Here is a 16768-nt window from a genome sequence, read left to right on the forward strand (position 1 = left end):
CATGCAAGTTTTGGAGCGACTACAATATTTCATTTACTTAGTGACGCGATCATTCTCAATTCCGGGTAGCGGACTACGTTTCCTCATGCCAAGAATTCTGGAAGGCACTTAAAGAGCCTCTCGTTAATGTCACTTTCATATATATATTGGCACAATAACCATATACGTTGTAGAGAGAGCAAAAAGTGTGGTTTTATCATCATTTTACTGAGCTGACTGGGAATACTTACTCATGAGTGCTGAGCAAGTTGGTAGAAAGAAGTCATATAGATGGGTTAGCGCATCTCAAGCTAGTTATGATGGTGCTGGATGGGACAGTAGTGACGAATATGACTACTCCTCCGATGATAGCACGAAAGATGCTGGGCTTAGTACGCAGAAAGTGTCAAAGTTACCTACTCTACCTAAACTCAATTATACGGATGTTAGTGATGAGAGTAATCATGATGAAAATGAAGGTGAAAAAAAAGACAATGATGGTGATGCGGTCAAGACCGATACGGATCATAACGATAAGGAAGCAGACGGGTTCTCAGATGAAGTGCCTAGCCTCATCGGTTCAAAAGATTCGGTAGCCCTACAAACGAAAAAATGCAATGACTACTCAAAATCAGATTATCTTTCATCAGCATCTTTGAAAAGTCCTAATGAAAATAAAAAACCACCACATGCAAATAGAGCCGTAAATGAAGACCTGGATAATTTAATTGAACAGATATCAAGAGAGATGACGCCAGAAATGAGGCAAACATCTGATTTTCAGCGTGATTCAGACAGTAGTGACGAAATTCGGAACGAACCACCATCGTTGATAGCAGCACCCACCTCACCGTTTCCTGTAGCAGAAGATGAAGATTGGGATTCTGAAGAGATCAGAAAGGACAGTAGTGAAGATGGTACTTCTTTGAATACGTTTAAAAAGAATGAAAATGAAAACAATAACATGGGTGGTGATGATGATGTTTTTCAGCAGGAAGAGGACGAGTTTAGGGTGTCTAAAACTGGATATCTGGCGAGTATGTTGTCTTCGGAGCAAGAGGAACACTTGGAAAAAGGAAATGATGATGAAGTTGAGAGCATAGATTTTTTAGAAAAAGAAAGTAAAAGTGAAGGAGAAGAAGAAGCCAGTACTGGGAGTAGGAAGTCGACCGAATTTTACGATACATCTAGTAGACAGGACCAGACAATAGGTCTAAAAGGCACAGCAAGGGAATTAAAAATCAACGATGCAGGATATCGTAACTCCTTTCTCAACGATTATCAACACTCGTCAGAATCTGAAAAAGAAACTAAAGACGAAGATAACGGTGACGGAGGAGGTAATGATAACTCTTCACTGATTTCTGATGAACAAACTAGTATCAATCAGCAATTAAAACAATTTGAGCCAGCCGACGACGACGCCCTATCGTATACGGAATCTATAAAATATTCGATAAATGAGACAAAATATGAAGAAAAAGAAGATTACAAATGTTCTGAGGACGATAGTGAAGATGAAAACGATTACAAATTTTCCAATATAGAAAAGGATTCCGCTCTACTTACAAGCGACGAGGAAGGTGAAGAAATAGGTGTGAGTTCTGATTCTGATGAAGGTAGTCTTAAGGCATCGAAATCAGGTTATTTTTCCAAAATAATCAATAATGGAGATGGTAAAAGCTCAACTCATGATAGTAAGGAGAATTCAACTTTGGAGAACAACAACAAGATAGACAACAGTGAAAATGTCAGTCATCAAAATAGCGATTTTGAATTAGAGAAAAGTGATGATGGCGATGAGAAAGATCATGTACATGAAGAAAAGAATACTGACGAAAGTCCAGCCAAAGATTCAACTGATATGGACTTTTGGAAACCGGATAGTGAAGCTTTGCGATCAGGATTTGTACAGGACACAGCAAATAAGAAGGCTCCACCAGGTTACGTGATTGATTCCAACGGGAAGTTAGTAGATTTAACACCTGCAAGTATGAAACCACGTGTCGTGTCTACATACTCTGAGATGGAAAGTACGTGGGAAGCATTTCCTTCCAAAGGTGAGGATGACGATTTGGAGACTATTAAGGACACTAAAACCATATACGACAACAACACGATCTACAATGTTCCCGGTTTAATTGGTAACCAATCAAACCTGCCACCCCTACCAATGGACGCAAATGAGCAACTGAATGCAGGAAGCGAGGATGGTACGGCAGATAATGAAAATAGGAGTAATAATTCCAACGATTTGGCAGTTCCTAGTGTATCTTTGAAAAGTGAGAATAGGGTATCATCTCAAGGCGAAATGACGAGTGTTCATGAACCTAGCACTGAAGAAATGGCAAAACTGGGACAGCAGAATAACTTGCCAAAATTAGATGTAAATAAACTATTGAATAGTAAGGTGCCGCATGCAGGTAAGATAGACAGGTTAAGAAATTATAAGCACGAACTGGATGGATATGATACAGGGATACAAACATGGATAAATTATACACTAAAATCCTCTTCCGAAAAGGACAGGGATTTTATAGCGGAGGAGTATAAGCAACATAATCATGTCAGGGAGGCATATGCAAATGCAGATGATTTGAGCAAGAAACATACCGTCATTAATACAGTCGCTAGCGTTAACCAAAACGTTACGCATTTGAGGAGGAAGGTTTTCCAACATTCTATGAAGCCAAAGGATTTATTTGCATCAATAGGTAAGAAAAAATTATAAGACCCCTTCTTAGATAGAATATGGAGATATAAATGCGTTGATTTCTGGCATTAATGTTTTTATGTACTTTATATAGACGGTAGTGGTTAATAGCCCTTTCGTTTTACCTAATAGAGGCATTCGTGACTCTTTTCTGAGCATGTTTTCTTAGTTCCTCATCCATCAAATCTCTTACCCTGTGGGCACCTGCGATGCCGATAGCCAGGACGTTCTCTAATCTATCCAATGGAATTTTGTCTTCTATTAACAAAAGAGATAGTTTTTCTGATTTTCCTACTACACCTACCGTCACTGTACTCATGGCATTTTCTTCTAATGAATTGGTATCTAGTAATGGGGTAGTATCGTATAGCCCAACAGAGATGCCACTTATATAATCGAACATTGATATACCAGCGTCTATTAGTGCCAGAGTGATACCGTTGATTAAAGAGCCCATGATACCGCCATCTTGTTCGAGGACATGAATTTCGATGTCAATAACTGTCCTAGGGTAAATGTTCAACATTACGTTCTTCTCAAACATCCTCACGAGGGATGTTTGTATCTCAAGAACACGCCTTTCGTTTTTATGACTGGATTTACTTCTTTCAAATTTAGAAAATTTTGTAATATTCACTGATACATTCAATAAAGCCTTTGAAGTATCCATTTGAGATTTCAACCTTGGCTCTTTCGGACCTTTAACCAGAGTGATAATTTTGTTGTTGCCTTGTTCCATATAAGACGAACCGTCGGCAGCATGCGGATGAGTGTTGATAGAACTTTCAAAACGGCGGAGTTCATTCCATCGACGTCCATCTAGACGTAGCCCTTCTGGTGAGTATATTTCTAATCTTGACATATGGATGTCGTGTTACGTTATAGGACTGTAGTCTTTGAGAATTTCTTCTTAAATTGATGTTATGATCAATGGTAACTCTAGAATGAAAATCTGAACGGCCAATGTGTAGATGTAATGGAGATTTTGGCAGATTAGGTTCATTATACAACTCATGCTAACATCAAAATATTCTTCTCTTTTCTCAATCATCAATGCGTCAAAATTTTTCAATTTCGAATAGTTACCCGACGAGGGATATACTTTCCTTGCCCGTAAGATCGTGATTAAGGGTAGCTTGATAGCTGAACAAAGTACGCAATAATGAAATAAAAAATTTATTCATATAAATTGGAATAGCTAATACAATGTTGCTAAAAAGATAGAACTAAGACTATCAAATATCTTTTTGTTTATGTTTTCTTTTTTTTTTCAGAGATTTTATTATTTAAAAATACTTTCCCTCTCTATAAAATAGAAAGACAAAACATAAATAATGAAAAAAAAAAACCTATTGCCTTCACCTTTCCCCTTTGATGAAATGGAAATTGATATTGGGTTCTGACTCTTCTCAAAAGTCCTTTTGTAATGATTAATTGTGGCTATACCACCAGAATGGAAAACAAGACTAAAAGACGTCAAAGTATGTTCTTATCAAGCTTCCGTTGAACCTTTCACTAGGATCTCTAGCCCCACCGACCGATTCAGAAACAGTGGCACATAATGACATTGTAAGGATATTACTATTCTCCTTTTTCCGAATTACTATTTCCTCCTCACCATTTTCTTATAATCGTCAATTCCATATAAACAGTGTATGAAAATAGCCGCCGAGATGCGTAATTGTCACTTTTCGGCCCGGCCAAGCGCCCAGCCTCAGGCGAATAAAAAACAAGGGGCCTTTCGAGGAAAATAAGAGGACGGTGAGCATTAGATGATAATTCTATGTTCGGTGGTTCGGACAAAAATAAATATCAAAATTTCCAGCACAATGTCCTTAGACTCATACTATCTTGGGTTTGATCTCTCCACTCAGCAGCTAAAATGTCTTGCTATTGACCAGAACCTGAAAATTGTTCATTCGGAGACCGTTGAATTCGAAAAGGAACTTTCTCACTATCACACAAAGAAGGGTGTATATATACATGGCGATACTATTGAATGTCCTGTGGCTATGTGGTTAGAGGCGCTAGACCTGGTTCTCTTGAAATATCACAAGGCTAAGTTTCCCTTGGAGAGAGTTATGGCCATCTCAGGGTCTTGCCAGCAACATGGATCTGTTTACTGGTCCTCTCAAGCTGAATCTCTATTAGAACAATTGAATAGGAAATCGGAGAAAGATTTATTACACTACGTGGGCCCTGCAGCGTTTTCGAGGCAAACCGCGCCCAATTGGCAAGATCGTAGTACCGCTAAGCAATGCCAAGAATTTGAGCAGTGTGTTGGTGGGCCTGAGAAAATGGCACAATTAACGGGGTCCAGGGCCCATTTTAGATTCACTGGTCCTCAAATCCTCAAAATTTCTCAATTAGAGCCAGAAACTTACGAGAAAACAAAAGCCATTTCTCTAGTATCTAATTTTTTAACTACTATCTTAGTAGGTCATCTTGTTGGACTGGAAGAAGCAGACGCCTGTGGTATGAATCTTTATGATATACGTGAGAGAAAATTCAGTGATGAGCTGCTAAACTTAATTGACAGCTCTTCCAAGGACAAAACGATCAGACAGAAACTAATGGGGACACCAATGAAAACTATGATCGTAGGCACCATCTGTAAATATTTTGTTGAGAAGTACGGTTTTAACGCGAATTGCAAAGTTTCCCCCATGACTGGTGATAATCTAGCAACTATATGTTCACTGCCCTTGAGGAAGAACGACGTGTTGGTTTCCCTCGGGACAAGCACTACAGTTCTTCTGGTTACGGACAAGTATCATCCATCACCAAACTATCATCTTTTTATTCATCCAACTCTGCCAGGTCATTATATGGGTATGATTTGTTACTGTAATGGTTCTTTGGCAAGGGAGAAAATTAGAGAACAGTTAAATAGCGAACATGCTGAAAAAAGTGATGACTGGGCACTTTTTAATCAAGCTGTATTAGACGACTCAGAAAACAATGATAACGAATTAGGAGTGTATTTTCCTCTAGGAGAAATAGTTCCTAGCGTCAAAGCAGTGGAAAAAAGGGTCATCTACGATACAAAAACAGGTAGGATCGAAAGAGTGGTGGAAAAGTTCAAAGACAAGACGCACGACGCCAAGAATATTGTAGAATCACAGGCTCTGAGCTGCCGAGTAAGAATATCTCCTTTACTTTCAGATTCAAACACAAGATCGGAGCAGAAACTTAATGAAGATACAATCGTTAAATTTGACTATGACGAATCTCCTCTGCGGGAGTACCTTAACAAAAGACCAGAGAGAACTTTTTTTGTGGGTGGAGCTTCCAAAAACGAAGCTATCGTAAAGAAATTTGCTCAGGTTATTGGTGCTACAAAGGGTAATTTTAGGTTAGAAACACCAAATTCATGTGCTCTTGGCGGTTGTTATAAGGCTATGTGGTCATTTCTATATGACTCAGATAAAATTACAGCACCATTCGATAAATTCCTAAATGAGAATTTCCCATGGCATGTAATGGAAAGCGTTTCCGATGTAAATAATGAAAAATGGGATCGTTATAATTCAAAGATTGTCCCATTAAGTGAATTAGAAAAGACTCTAACCTAAAACTGGTTAAAATGATCTCATTACACATTTATAACTACATACGCACACGTACACATGTATATATGTTCCGCTATTTTGTACGCACACAATAATGAATATAACTCGTATATTGCAGCTATAAGTCATTACTTTGTTCCCCGTTCCGAGAATGATAAAAAATAAATGGAAAGCCAAAAAACACTTTGAGAAAGGATTAGTATAGTAACCAGTTATAGAAGAGGAAGAATCGGAGGAAATCCAGTTAGCACCTTCCTGTCAAACAAAAGAAAGTGTTAAAAGAACTAGGTATCGTTGAATCGTCTCGACAAAAAAAGGACTAGAAAAATAATGCTAAGTGCTTTTTCCAAAGTCTCCACTTTAAGGTCATGTACAAGATATTTGACCAAATGTAACTATCATGCATCCACTAAACTACATGCTTTAAAGACATTTTCAATGCCGGCAATGTCTCCTACTATGGAGAAAGGTGGAATTGTTTCTTGGAAATATAAAGTTGGTGAGCCATTCAACGCAGGCGATGTGATTTTAGAGGTAGAAACAGATAAATCCCAAATTGATGTCGAGGCACTGGATGATGGTAAACTTGCCAAGATCCTGAAAGATGAAGGGACTAAAGATGTCGATGTTGGTGAACCCATTGCTTATATTGTAGATGTAGATGACGATTTGGCCACTATAAAGCTACCCCAAGATGCCAACACCAAATATTCCAAATCTACCGGAAAGGAGAAGCCATCCCCACAAAGTGGTGAAGCAACGCAGCAAAATTTAAAAGAGCCTACAGTTACAGTAACAAAAGCAACCAACGGGGTTCAAGCTAGTCTTGAACAAACGTTGCTACCATCTGTGTCATTATTACTGGCAGGGAACGGTATATCCAAACAAAAAGCCTTGAAGGAAATTGTACCATCCGGTTCCAACGGTAGGTTATTAAAGGGCGATGTGCTAGCATATCTAGGGAAAATATCTCAAGATTCAGTCACCAAGATAACAGAATTCATCAAAACAAACGAACATCTCGACTTATCGAACGTCGAACCTATACAGCTCAAACCAAAGATAAGTGACCAGGATCAGACTAAAGCTGTTAAAAAGCTAGAGATACCTCCAACACAATTTGAAGAACAATTAGTGTTTCATGCTCCTGCCTCAATTCCTTTTGAGAAACTCCGTGGATCATTAAAAGCTTTCCTGAATGAAGCTTACCAGTTCTCTCATCAAACGCCTTTAACAGAAACGAATTCAAAATACTTTGACCCTATTTTCGAGGACCTTGTCACCTTGAACCTGAGGGAGCCAAGGTTTAAGTTTTCCTATGATTTCATACAAATACCCAAGGCTAATGACATGCAGGACGCGTACGGGCAAGAAGACATATTCGAACTCTTAACAGGTTCAGGCTCGAGTGTGCAACCACATAGATCCGTTAAAAAAGAGTTACCAGAAAGAAGCGAATATTTATTAAACTTGAATGTTATCGTCAACAATAAGAAGTTTAATGACGCGGAAGCCAAGGCAGAAAGATTTGTTGATTACGTAAGAGAGCTAGAAATGTTTAAATGAAACACACTTTCCTTCTTCTAATTTATCGTTGTCATTACAACCATTTGAAAAAATACGTAAATAGCCAATAGTAATGATTTTCCTAACCTTATTAAGCTGTAACACAAGTACTGCTATTTTTCCATTATTCCTACCCATCCAATCATACGGCGGGTTACACATCCACTCGCCATTTTAGATGTCTGGGTGATTGATTATATCACCGGCATCCACTAATCAGATGGATCCCGCTTTTTATGTTGGCTTCCAGAAAAAAAAAAAAGAATCCCAGCACCAAAAGGTACCTTTCTTCAACAACCATCAGATCATAGGTCCATTCTCTTACCGCAACCACACAGAACAGGGGCACAAACAGGCAAAAAGCGGACACAACCTCAATGGAGTGATGCAAACTGTCTGGAGCAAAAGAAGACACAAGGCATTTGAACTACGCATGTATCTAATCTTCTTACACCTTCTACTACCTTCTAACTCTTTGGGTTGGAAAAAAATGAAAAAAATAAATTGGAGTTAGTTCCCTGAAATTATCCCCCTACTTGACTAGTAAGTATATAAAGACGGTAAGTATTGATCATATTTCTGTAAATCTCTATTCATTAAGCTTCTTTACTTCGTATTAATTTTATTTAATCTTTTTAGTTTAAATCCCCAAGAACTTAGTTTCGAATAAACACACACAAACAAACAAAAATGGTTAGAGTTGCTATTAACGGTTTCGGTAGAATCGGTAGATTGGTCATGAGAATTGCTTTGTCTAGACCAAATGTCGAAGTTGTTGCTTTGAACGACCCATTCATCACCAACGACTACGCTGCTTACATGTTCAAGTATGACTCCACTCACGGTAGATACGCCGGTGAAGTCTCCCACGATGACAAGCACATCATTGTCGATGGTAAGAAGATTGCTACTTACCAAGAAAGAGACCCAGCTAACTTGCCATGGGGTTCTTCCAACGTTGACATCGCCATTGACTCCACTGGTGTTTTCAAGGAATTGGACACTGCTCAAAAGCACATTGACGCTGGTGCCAAGAAGGTTGTCATCACTGCTCCATCTTCCACCGCCCCAATGTTCGTCATGGGTGTCAACGAAGACAAATACACTTCTGACTTGAAGATCGTTTCCAACGCTTCTTGTACCACCAACTGTTTGGCTCCATTGGCCAAGGTTATCAACGATGCTTTCGGTATTGAAGAAGGTTTGATGACCACTGTCCACTCTTTGACTGCTACTCAAAAGACTGTTGACGGTCCATCCCACAAGGACTGGAGAGGTGGTAGAACCGCTTCCGGTAACATCATCCCATCCTCTACTGGTGCTGCTAAGGCTGTCGGTAAGGTCTTGCCAGAATTGCAAGGTAAGTTGACCGGTATGGCTTTCAGAGTCCCAACCGTCGATGTCTCCGTTGTTGACTTGACTGTCAAGTTGAACAAGGAAACCACCTACGATGAAATCAAGAAGGTTGTTAAGGCTGCCGCTGAAGGTAAGTTGAAGGGTGTTTTGGGTTACACCGAAGACGCTGTTGTCTCCTCTGACTTCTTGGGTGACTCTCACTCTTCTATCTTCGATGCTGCCGCTGGTATCCAATTGTCTCCAAAGTTCGTCAAGTTGGTTTCCTGGTACGACAACGAATACGGTTACTCTACCAGAGTTGTCGACTTGGTTGAACACGTTGCCAAGGCTTAAGTGAGTTTATTTTAAATTTCCCATTTCAAATAAATTCTCTTTCTTTATAGCTTTATGACTTAGTTTCAATTTATATACTATTTTAATGACATTTTCGATTCATTGATAGCTTCGTGTTTTTTAATTGTGTATTGTAGGGTTATTGCCGGGACCATTCTCGGCTTCTGCATTCTCATTCTTGGTAAATAAGTCGGTAAACGGCGAACACAGTAAGATTTCAGACGTATTAGGTAATAGACATATTCACAAAAATTATATAGGGCGATTTAAATTTTACTGTTATTTAATTTTTATGAGATTTGGCAAATTTAAATAGATCTTTGCGAGTCTAAAAGTCAGTTGAAGGTCCCATAGAGAGGGACCTCTAATTACATAAATTTTGTATCTAATTGGTATCAATTCGAAGAACTTCTACAATTTCTTATCAATAAGGTATTCGATGTTGAATATACGCGCGAGGATAAGATACCTGGATATGGTAATACACACAAATTTCGCGAGAGGAAGAAAAAGAACAGCATTTAGATAAGAGATCTCACTGATATACGAATTTAGCTGTGGGGCGCTCATAATTTTCCGTTCAACACCAAAAATGTAAAAATCTAGTCATAAAGGATCTTTTTGCCAATGTTTCTCGTTCAACTTTCATTTCTTCCCTACGAAGAGCCAAATCTACTTGCTTTCTGCCAGTGTCGAGATCAATATCCTCTAATTTTACCATCAAAGTCCAATTTCTGGTATATATTTTATGTCCAAAGTAACAGACAATCAGAATTGGAAAAGACAAGTAGCCTTCAAAAAACGATTCTGCGTTCGCCCCTGAACTGCCTAGTGGAAACAAAGAAGTCCAAAAGGATGCTATTAAAACCAGAAAAAGGACAATAAAACCATACCAGGATCCCTTAACACCAGTTTGAGAAATGAATGGCAACTCGTCCAGAGATCTTTCTTGAACTTTCATGGCTTGACGAAATCTAATATGAGAGAGATTGATGGCCATCCAACAGAAAATTGTTGATAACCCAGATAAAGCACTCAACCACGTAAAGACCTCAGCTTGCTTATCACTTGCAGCCACAAATGAAAGTAGACCAAAAAACAAAGTCAACAGGATAGCGTTCATCGGTCTACCTCTTTTGTCAACACGATTTAGAAATTTTGGTAGGTTGCCAATATGTGCCATGGCTACCATACACCTTGAACATGCATAGACGGCACTATTAGCCACAGATACAACAGCGATCAAAATAATAGCGTTCATCAGCGATGGTAAACCTTTAATACCGCCATTTTCAATCGCAATAACCAAAGGAGATGAGGCAGCGTCCACTGAACTTGAGCCATTTAGCAACCTAGGATCATTGGATGGAACCAAGCAACCAATTAAAGTTAAAATAGCCACATAAGAGGCAGTAATCAACCAAAAAGTTCTCTTTGCTGCCTTGGGAATAGTTTCTCTAGGATTTTTACTTTCGGCAGCAGAGACAGCGGTCATCTCAATACCAGAATAAGAAAATGCAGCAGTAACAAAAACCGAACATAAACCCTTAAATTGAGTTCCTGAACTGTGTCCTACAAAAGCACCTGGATCGTGCCAATATTTGCCACCAATGTAGCCACCATGAGGCCCTCCACCACAGGATAAAACGATACCTAAAATAGTAAAGCCAATAATGGAGAGAATCTTGATCATGGATAGCACAAACTCTGTCTCACCAAACGACTTAACGTCCAACATGTTGGCCAGAGCAATCGTCGCATAAAATATAGCAACCCAAGCATCTGAGTTGATCTTATCATTCCAGTATTTTATAGTAATAGATGCAGCCACCAATTCCAATGGCAAAAGAACCAGCCATTGGGCTAGATAGTTTAAGTTTACTGCAAACGCAAATGAAGGTTCAACAAAACGCATACTGTAAACGTTGAAACCACCAACAACAGGAAAAGCAGCGGACAACTCACCAAGAGAGTTAATCACAGTGAAAAGACATGTACTGATAATAACCCAATCAATGACTAAACTGGCCGGACCACCTGTGGATAAAGCGGCACCTGTATTAACATATAAACCGGTACCTATGGCACCACCAACAGCTAAGGTCAAAAGATGTCTCACGGAGAGATCCTTACTTAAATTGGTGTTGTTGATGTCTTCTTGCTCTATACCTTCACTACCACGGAAGTGGTCTGATGATGTAACATCATTTGTTGTTTGATTTATGCCAGGTGAACCTTTGCTACTTAATAGGAACGTAGAGTCAGTTTTCGATTTTTGTTCTGTGACAAATATGGTAGAATCTTTTTCATTTTCGGAGACTGGAGAAGTAGCTGGCTTAAATCCATCAACCATATCTGCCCAATATTCCTTCTTAAGAGGATTTCTAGGCATTGTGATTCGAGCTTGTGGTTTTGTTTCTGTGAAGCAATGTGTCAGATGGTGAAATTATTTTATGTGGAAAGGAAATTGAGGGAAGACAACGGTAAAATGTAATGTTTTAATACTATGCTTTTCTATAAAGATTCTCCAAGTTTGCCCTTTAAGATGCAACAATGGATAACTAGCACTATAAAGATTGCCGCAAATCCAACACAAAGATAAATAAGGCAGGGCCTACTGCAACTTGTTCAACTCCTTGGCGTTATAGTTGAAAAACTTGCAGATTTTTTTAAGCTTCGAAAGAACGGCACTAGGAGCATCTATCGTTTCTTTTTTCGACGTTCGGGCGACAAATTCATCGACTAAGAAAATAAATAACTCGATGTAGCTGGGGAAAACTCACGGAGGGGATAAATAATAACTAGAAAGGGAAGTAACTACAGTTGACCTGATTCTTGAAATAATTGAGTCTTGATTACTTCTATCAATGAAGGACGCCGTTTTGTACGTTTATATAACGTTCATTATAGAAAGAAAAATTCAACACAGGCGGACATGGGGGATATAATCTTGATATCGTAAAATAATGCAATAAAGGATTAGTGGCTGATAGGTAGATCATGCAACTAAAAGGATATTTTTTGATGCAAATACAGCATCGAATAGTATTATTTTCGATAGCGTACTTCTCCTTTTGTTGGCGAACCAAGATCTGTAAAAAAAGAAGCGATAATGGGCTATATCGACATGAAAAAAACACATCTTCACAACTCCGAAACAATACTTAACCATCGTCTATCAACTAGTATTTGCATTACTAGTATATGATAACATGCAGTGTTAGAGGTGTTGGAATAAGAACGGACTACCATCTATTAACTAGTAGTCATACTAGAAGTATATTATAAACGGTGTTAGAAGATGACATAAGTTATGAGAAGCTGTCATCGAAATAAGTGGAAGCTGAAACGCAAGAATTGATCATGTAATAGGATAGTGACTGGCAACATATGAAATGACAACGAAAGTAGTTACAGGATTATGTGGAATAACGAGTTCCATTTATCGGATTCCTATACCCTCGAGGAGAACTTCTTGTTGATAATTAGTAGTTTAGTAAGTTGTAATAATTAAGAATAGTCGTTCCTTCTTAATCTATATAAGAGAGGTATATAAAACACACGCTGATTGGTTGTATTAAACCCAGTGGTTCAGACATAAATCAGAGTGTTGATGATAAGAATTTGGTGATAACTCATCTTCTTATATACTAAGTTCTGGACAATTAATAGATCTTTATCTTATCAGTGCAGGAAATTCTATAATTAGAATTTGCCTACTCCAATTTAATTGGTATCACCATAAGAATGTTAGTATTCATTTACCCAACATTATTAGTATCATGTTAAAGAATGTTCGTCATCAACTACAATAATTTATATGAATAAATGTATAGTAGTAATCACTTATTCCAACATATACCTAAGGAGAACTTCTGGTATATTCTATGTACCACCAGATAATATCTCCTTTATCAACAATGGAATCTCAACAATTATCTCAAAATTCACCTGTATCTCAGTCCTTGTAATATTATGAACAGAAAACACTCTTTAGGGTGGACTACAGTGAACTTAATTTCTTCTTATTTCAAGATGAAGCGGTGGCTCAATGGTAGAGCTTTCGACTCCAATTAAATCTTGGAAATTCCACGGAATAAGATTGCAATCGAAGGGTTGCAGGTTCAATTCCTGTCCGTTTCATTTTTTTGATTTTTTCTCACGTAAAAAAGAGGCTGGACGATGATCGTGAACCGCGTTAAGTGGCTTGTTTTTTTCCTGTGCGGGCTGAATGGATGACGCGTTTTCCCAGCCGACCGATTTTTTGGCGACAATTCTAGTGGTGTTCTTGGAAATGTAAAAATAGAACTGGGCTATAATGCACTAGGGTCTCTGAGAGGTTGCTTTTCGTGGTGGAGGATACGAAAATGACACTGTCTTAATTACAATGGCAGTTCTTCTCGCTCGATCAAGAAGTTCTTTTTCCCGATTGGGAATAAGATATATTTAGAGCTCGCAATTACTGGTTTCATATGTTAGTTTTTTTTTCTCTATAAATACTTGCTGGTCAGCAACATGAAAAAAGCGCAAAAGATGAAACACTTATTGAAACTTCTCTGATTAGTTAATATTTATCAAATTTTCCTTTATCACCCTGGGAAATATCAATAAAATAGTGACTTATACCAAAATTAATACAGCGTAAAACTATGAAACTGCTCGATCTAATATCGGTACTTAGTGCCTCTTCATTATTGTCTACATTGGCTAGTGCTGAAAGCACTACTGATACAGACAGTACATCTGCTACATCGAGCGGGACTTCGTGTAATCCTTTAAAAACTACAGGCTGTACGCCTGACACAGCCCTGGCGACTAGTTTCATTGAAGATTTTTCATCATCATCCGAATGGTTTACTGATTTGAAGCATGCAGGTGAAATCAAATACGGCAAGGACGGATTGTCGATGACGCTCGCAAAAAGATATGATAACCCAAGTTTGAAATCTAATTTTTACATCATGTACGGCAAATTGGAAGTAGTTTTAAAGGCTGCCAGTGGTACTGGTATTGTTTCATCATTCTATTTACAAAGTGACGATTTAGATGAAATTGATATCGAGTGGGTGGGCAGTGACAACACTCAATTTCAATCTAACTTCTTTTCTAAAGGTGATACAACAACATACGACAGAGGTCAATTTCACGGTGTCGACACTCCTACCGATAAATTTCATAACTATACTCTAGATTGGGCAATGGACAAAACGACTTGGTACCTCGATGGGGAATCAGTCAGAGTACTATCGAACACATCGAGCGAAGGTTATCCACAATCTCCAATGTATGTTATGATGGGTATTTGGGCCGGTGGTGATCCAGACAATGCTCCTGGTACCATTGAATGGGCCGGTGGTGAAACTAATTACGATGATGCCCCATTTACCATGTATATTGAAAAAGTCATTGTTACCGATTATTCTACTGGTAAAAAATACACCTATGGTGACAAATCCGGTTCATGGGAATCCATTGATGTTGAAGACGGTTCTATTTATGGTAGATACGACCAAGCACAAGAAGATTTTGCCGTCTTAGCTAGCGGTGGTAGTGTTTCTACCACCTCGTCGTCCTCTTCTTCAACCAGCTCTTCATCCGCAGTATCATCATCAAAATCTTCATCCGCAGTATCATCATCAAAATCTTCATCCGCAGTATCATCATCAAAATCTTCGTCAGTAGTATCATCGGCAAAATCATCATCAGCAAAATCTTCGTCAGTGGTATCATCTTCATCTTCATCTTCATCTTCATCCTCTTCAGTGTCATCTAAAAAGTCTTCCTCGTCAGTCACTTCTAGTTCCGTTAGATCATCTGATAAGCAATCTACCACATCAAAGGAACCGTTAGTTTCTTCGACTGCAAGTAGATCCACAATTTCTTCTAGTCCTAAAGCATCTACTATCGCTTCATCTACTAAGTCCACAGTTACCCCAACTACTCATCAATCTACTCTATCATCTAGTAGTCCTGGCCAAGATAAGAGTAGTGTCACAACATCGAGTAAAGACGTAGCTAGCTCGACTACTCAAACATCCAGCAAGCCTACTTCTGTTCAAAGTTCTACTTCCGAAACGAGCTCTCCTTATTCAGTTCAAATCGCTAACGGTGCCATGTTCGCTCAGAGCTTACCAATAAAAGGGAAACTTTTCTCTCTATTAGTAACGGTCTTATTTGGCTTAGTATGAGCTTATAATATTTACTAGAGAATATTCAGCACCAAAATAAGAAGATGTAATCTTTAAATACAATAACTACAAACACCAAATAAAAAATAAATGTATAATCAGTGAAAAAAAAAAAATTTAAAAGTATAATTACTGGATATAGATTGAGAGTAAATCAACACTTGAAAGTAAATATATCAGCAATTTTCACAAAAAATTAGAAAGCCCCGTAGGGGGCTCGAACCCCTAACCTTATGATTAAGAGTCATACGCGCTACCGATTGCGCCAACAAGGCTTATTTGTTGAGAATGTTGTATCTTAAGATGAGATACGTCAGTATGACAATACATCATTCTAAACGTTCATAAAACACATATGAAACAATCTTATAACGAAACGAACAGATTGAACAACATAAGGTAAAACTCTGCTTTTCCGAGCTGAACTAATCAAATGTATAAATACCTGAACAATTAGTTAGATCCGAGATTCCGCGCTTCCACTATTTAGTATAAACTATATCTTATATAATATATAGGATAAGTAACATCCCGTGAATTAAGTTGATAAGCCGTTTTGACAATAAGTTACTTCCCTAAGATAGTATATTAGGATTGTCAAGACATCCCGGTATTACTCGAGCCCGCAATACAACAATGTATGTTGTGGCACACTTACTTATCTAGTATTAAGGGAACTTCCCCAACTATATATTAGCAAAATGTGTTGAATATTAGTTGTTTAGTAAGTTGTAATAATTAAGAATAGTCGTTCCTTCTTAATCTATATAAGAGAGGTATATAAAACACATGCTGATTTGTTGGAATGAAAATCAACTATCGTCTAGCAACTAGTAGTCATACTACTAGTACATTATCATATACGGTGTTAGAAGATGACATAAGTTATGAGAAGCGGTCATCGAAATAAGTGGAAGCTGAAATGCAAGGATTGATAATGTAATAGGATAATGACTGACAACATATAAAATGACAATAAAAGCATATACAGAATTATGTAGAACTAGGAGTTCCATTTATGGGATTCCTATATCCTCGAGGAGAACTTCTAGTATATCTAC

At 38.2% G+C, this 16768-nt stretch overlaps 7 protein-coding genes and 2 non-coding genes across 9 annotated transcripts; 6 read left to right on the forward strand and 3 right to left on the reverse strand.

Moving 5' to 3' along the window:
* Window positions 1-232: 232 nt before the first annotated feature.
* FYV8 (Fyv8p) lies at window positions 233-2710 on the forward strand (the record flags this gene model as incomplete). The annotated part of the gene is made up of 1 exon (XM_056226128.1): window positions 233-2710. The coding sequence occupies one exon, from the start codon at window positions 233-235 to the stop codon at window positions 2708-2710; it is 2478 nt and encodes an 825-aa protein (XP_056079878.1).
* A 103-nt stretch (window positions 2711-2813) lies between these two features.
* SKI6 (exosome non-catalytic core subunit SKI6) lies at window positions 2814-3554 on the reverse strand (the record flags this gene model as incomplete). Its single annotated transcript, XM_056226129.1, has 1 exon — window positions 2814-3554. One exon carries the CDS (start codon window positions 3552-3554, stop codon window positions 2814-2816), a length of 741 nt encoding a protein of 246 aa, XP_056079879.1.
* Window positions 3555-4521: 967 nt separating this feature from the next.
* Window positions 4522-6267, forward strand: XKS1 (xylulokinase; the record flags this gene model as incomplete). Its single annotated transcript, XM_056226131.1, has 1 exon — window positions 4522-6267. One exon carries the CDS (start codon window positions 4522-4524, stop codon window positions 6265-6267), a length of 1746 nt encoding a protein of 581 aa, XP_056079880.1.
* A 327-nt stretch (window positions 6268-6594) lies between these two features.
* PDX1 (Pdx1p) lies at window positions 6595-7830 on the forward strand (the record flags this gene model as incomplete). The annotated part of the gene is made up of 1 exon (XM_056226132.1): window positions 6595-7830. The coding sequence occupies one exon, from the start codon at window positions 6595-6597 to the stop codon at window positions 7828-7830; it is 1236 nt and encodes a 411-aa protein (XP_056079881.1).
* A 690-nt stretch (window positions 7831-8520) lies between these two features.
* On the forward strand, window positions 8521-9519 carry TDH3 (glyceraldehyde-3-phosphate dehydrogenase (phosphorylating) TDH3; the record flags this gene model as incomplete). Its single annotated transcript, XM_056226133.1, has 1 exon — window positions 8521-9519. The coding sequence occupies one exon, from the start codon at window positions 8521-8523 to the stop codon at window positions 9517-9519; it is 999 nt and encodes a 332-aa protein (XP_056079882.1).
* Window positions 9520-10099: 580 nt separating this feature from the next.
* On the reverse strand, window positions 10100-11911 carry HIP1 (histidine permease; the record flags this gene model as incomplete). Its single annotated transcript, XM_056226134.1, has 1 exon — window positions 10100-11911. One exon carries the CDS (start codon window positions 11909-11911, stop codon window positions 10100-10102), a length of 1812 nt encoding a protein of 603 aa, XP_056079883.1.
* A 1645-nt stretch (window positions 11912-13556) lies between these two features.
* Smki_16.trna3W lies at window positions 13557-13662 on the forward strand. The gene is made up of 2 exons: window positions 13557-13592; window positions 13627-13662. It is a non-coding gene; the product is annotated as a tRNA-Trp (tRNA).
* Window positions 13663-14168: 506 nt separating this feature from the next.
* CRH1 (transglycosylase) lies at window positions 14169-15707 on the forward strand (the record flags this gene model as incomplete). Its single annotated transcript, XM_056226135.1, has 1 exon — window positions 14169-15707. The coding sequence occupies one exon, from the start codon at window positions 14169-14171 to the stop codon at window positions 15705-15707; it is 1539 nt and encodes a 512-aa protein (XP_056079884.1).
* A 202-nt stretch (window positions 15708-15909) lies between these two features.
* Window positions 15910-15982, reverse strand: Smki_16.trna4K. Its single transcript has one exon. It is a non-coding gene; the product is annotated as a tRNA-Lys (tRNA).
* Between the last annotated feature and the right edge of the window lie 786 nt (window positions 15983-16768).

The sequence above is a fragment of the Saccharomyces mikatae genome (assembly GCF_947241705.1).
Source record: "Saccharomyces mikatae IFO 1815 strain IFO1815 genome assembly, chromosome: 16".
In the NCBI taxonomy this organism is placed as follows: domain Eukaryota; kingdom Fungi; phylum Ascomycota; class Saccharomycetes; order Saccharomycetales; family Saccharomycetaceae; genus Saccharomyces; species Saccharomyces mikatae.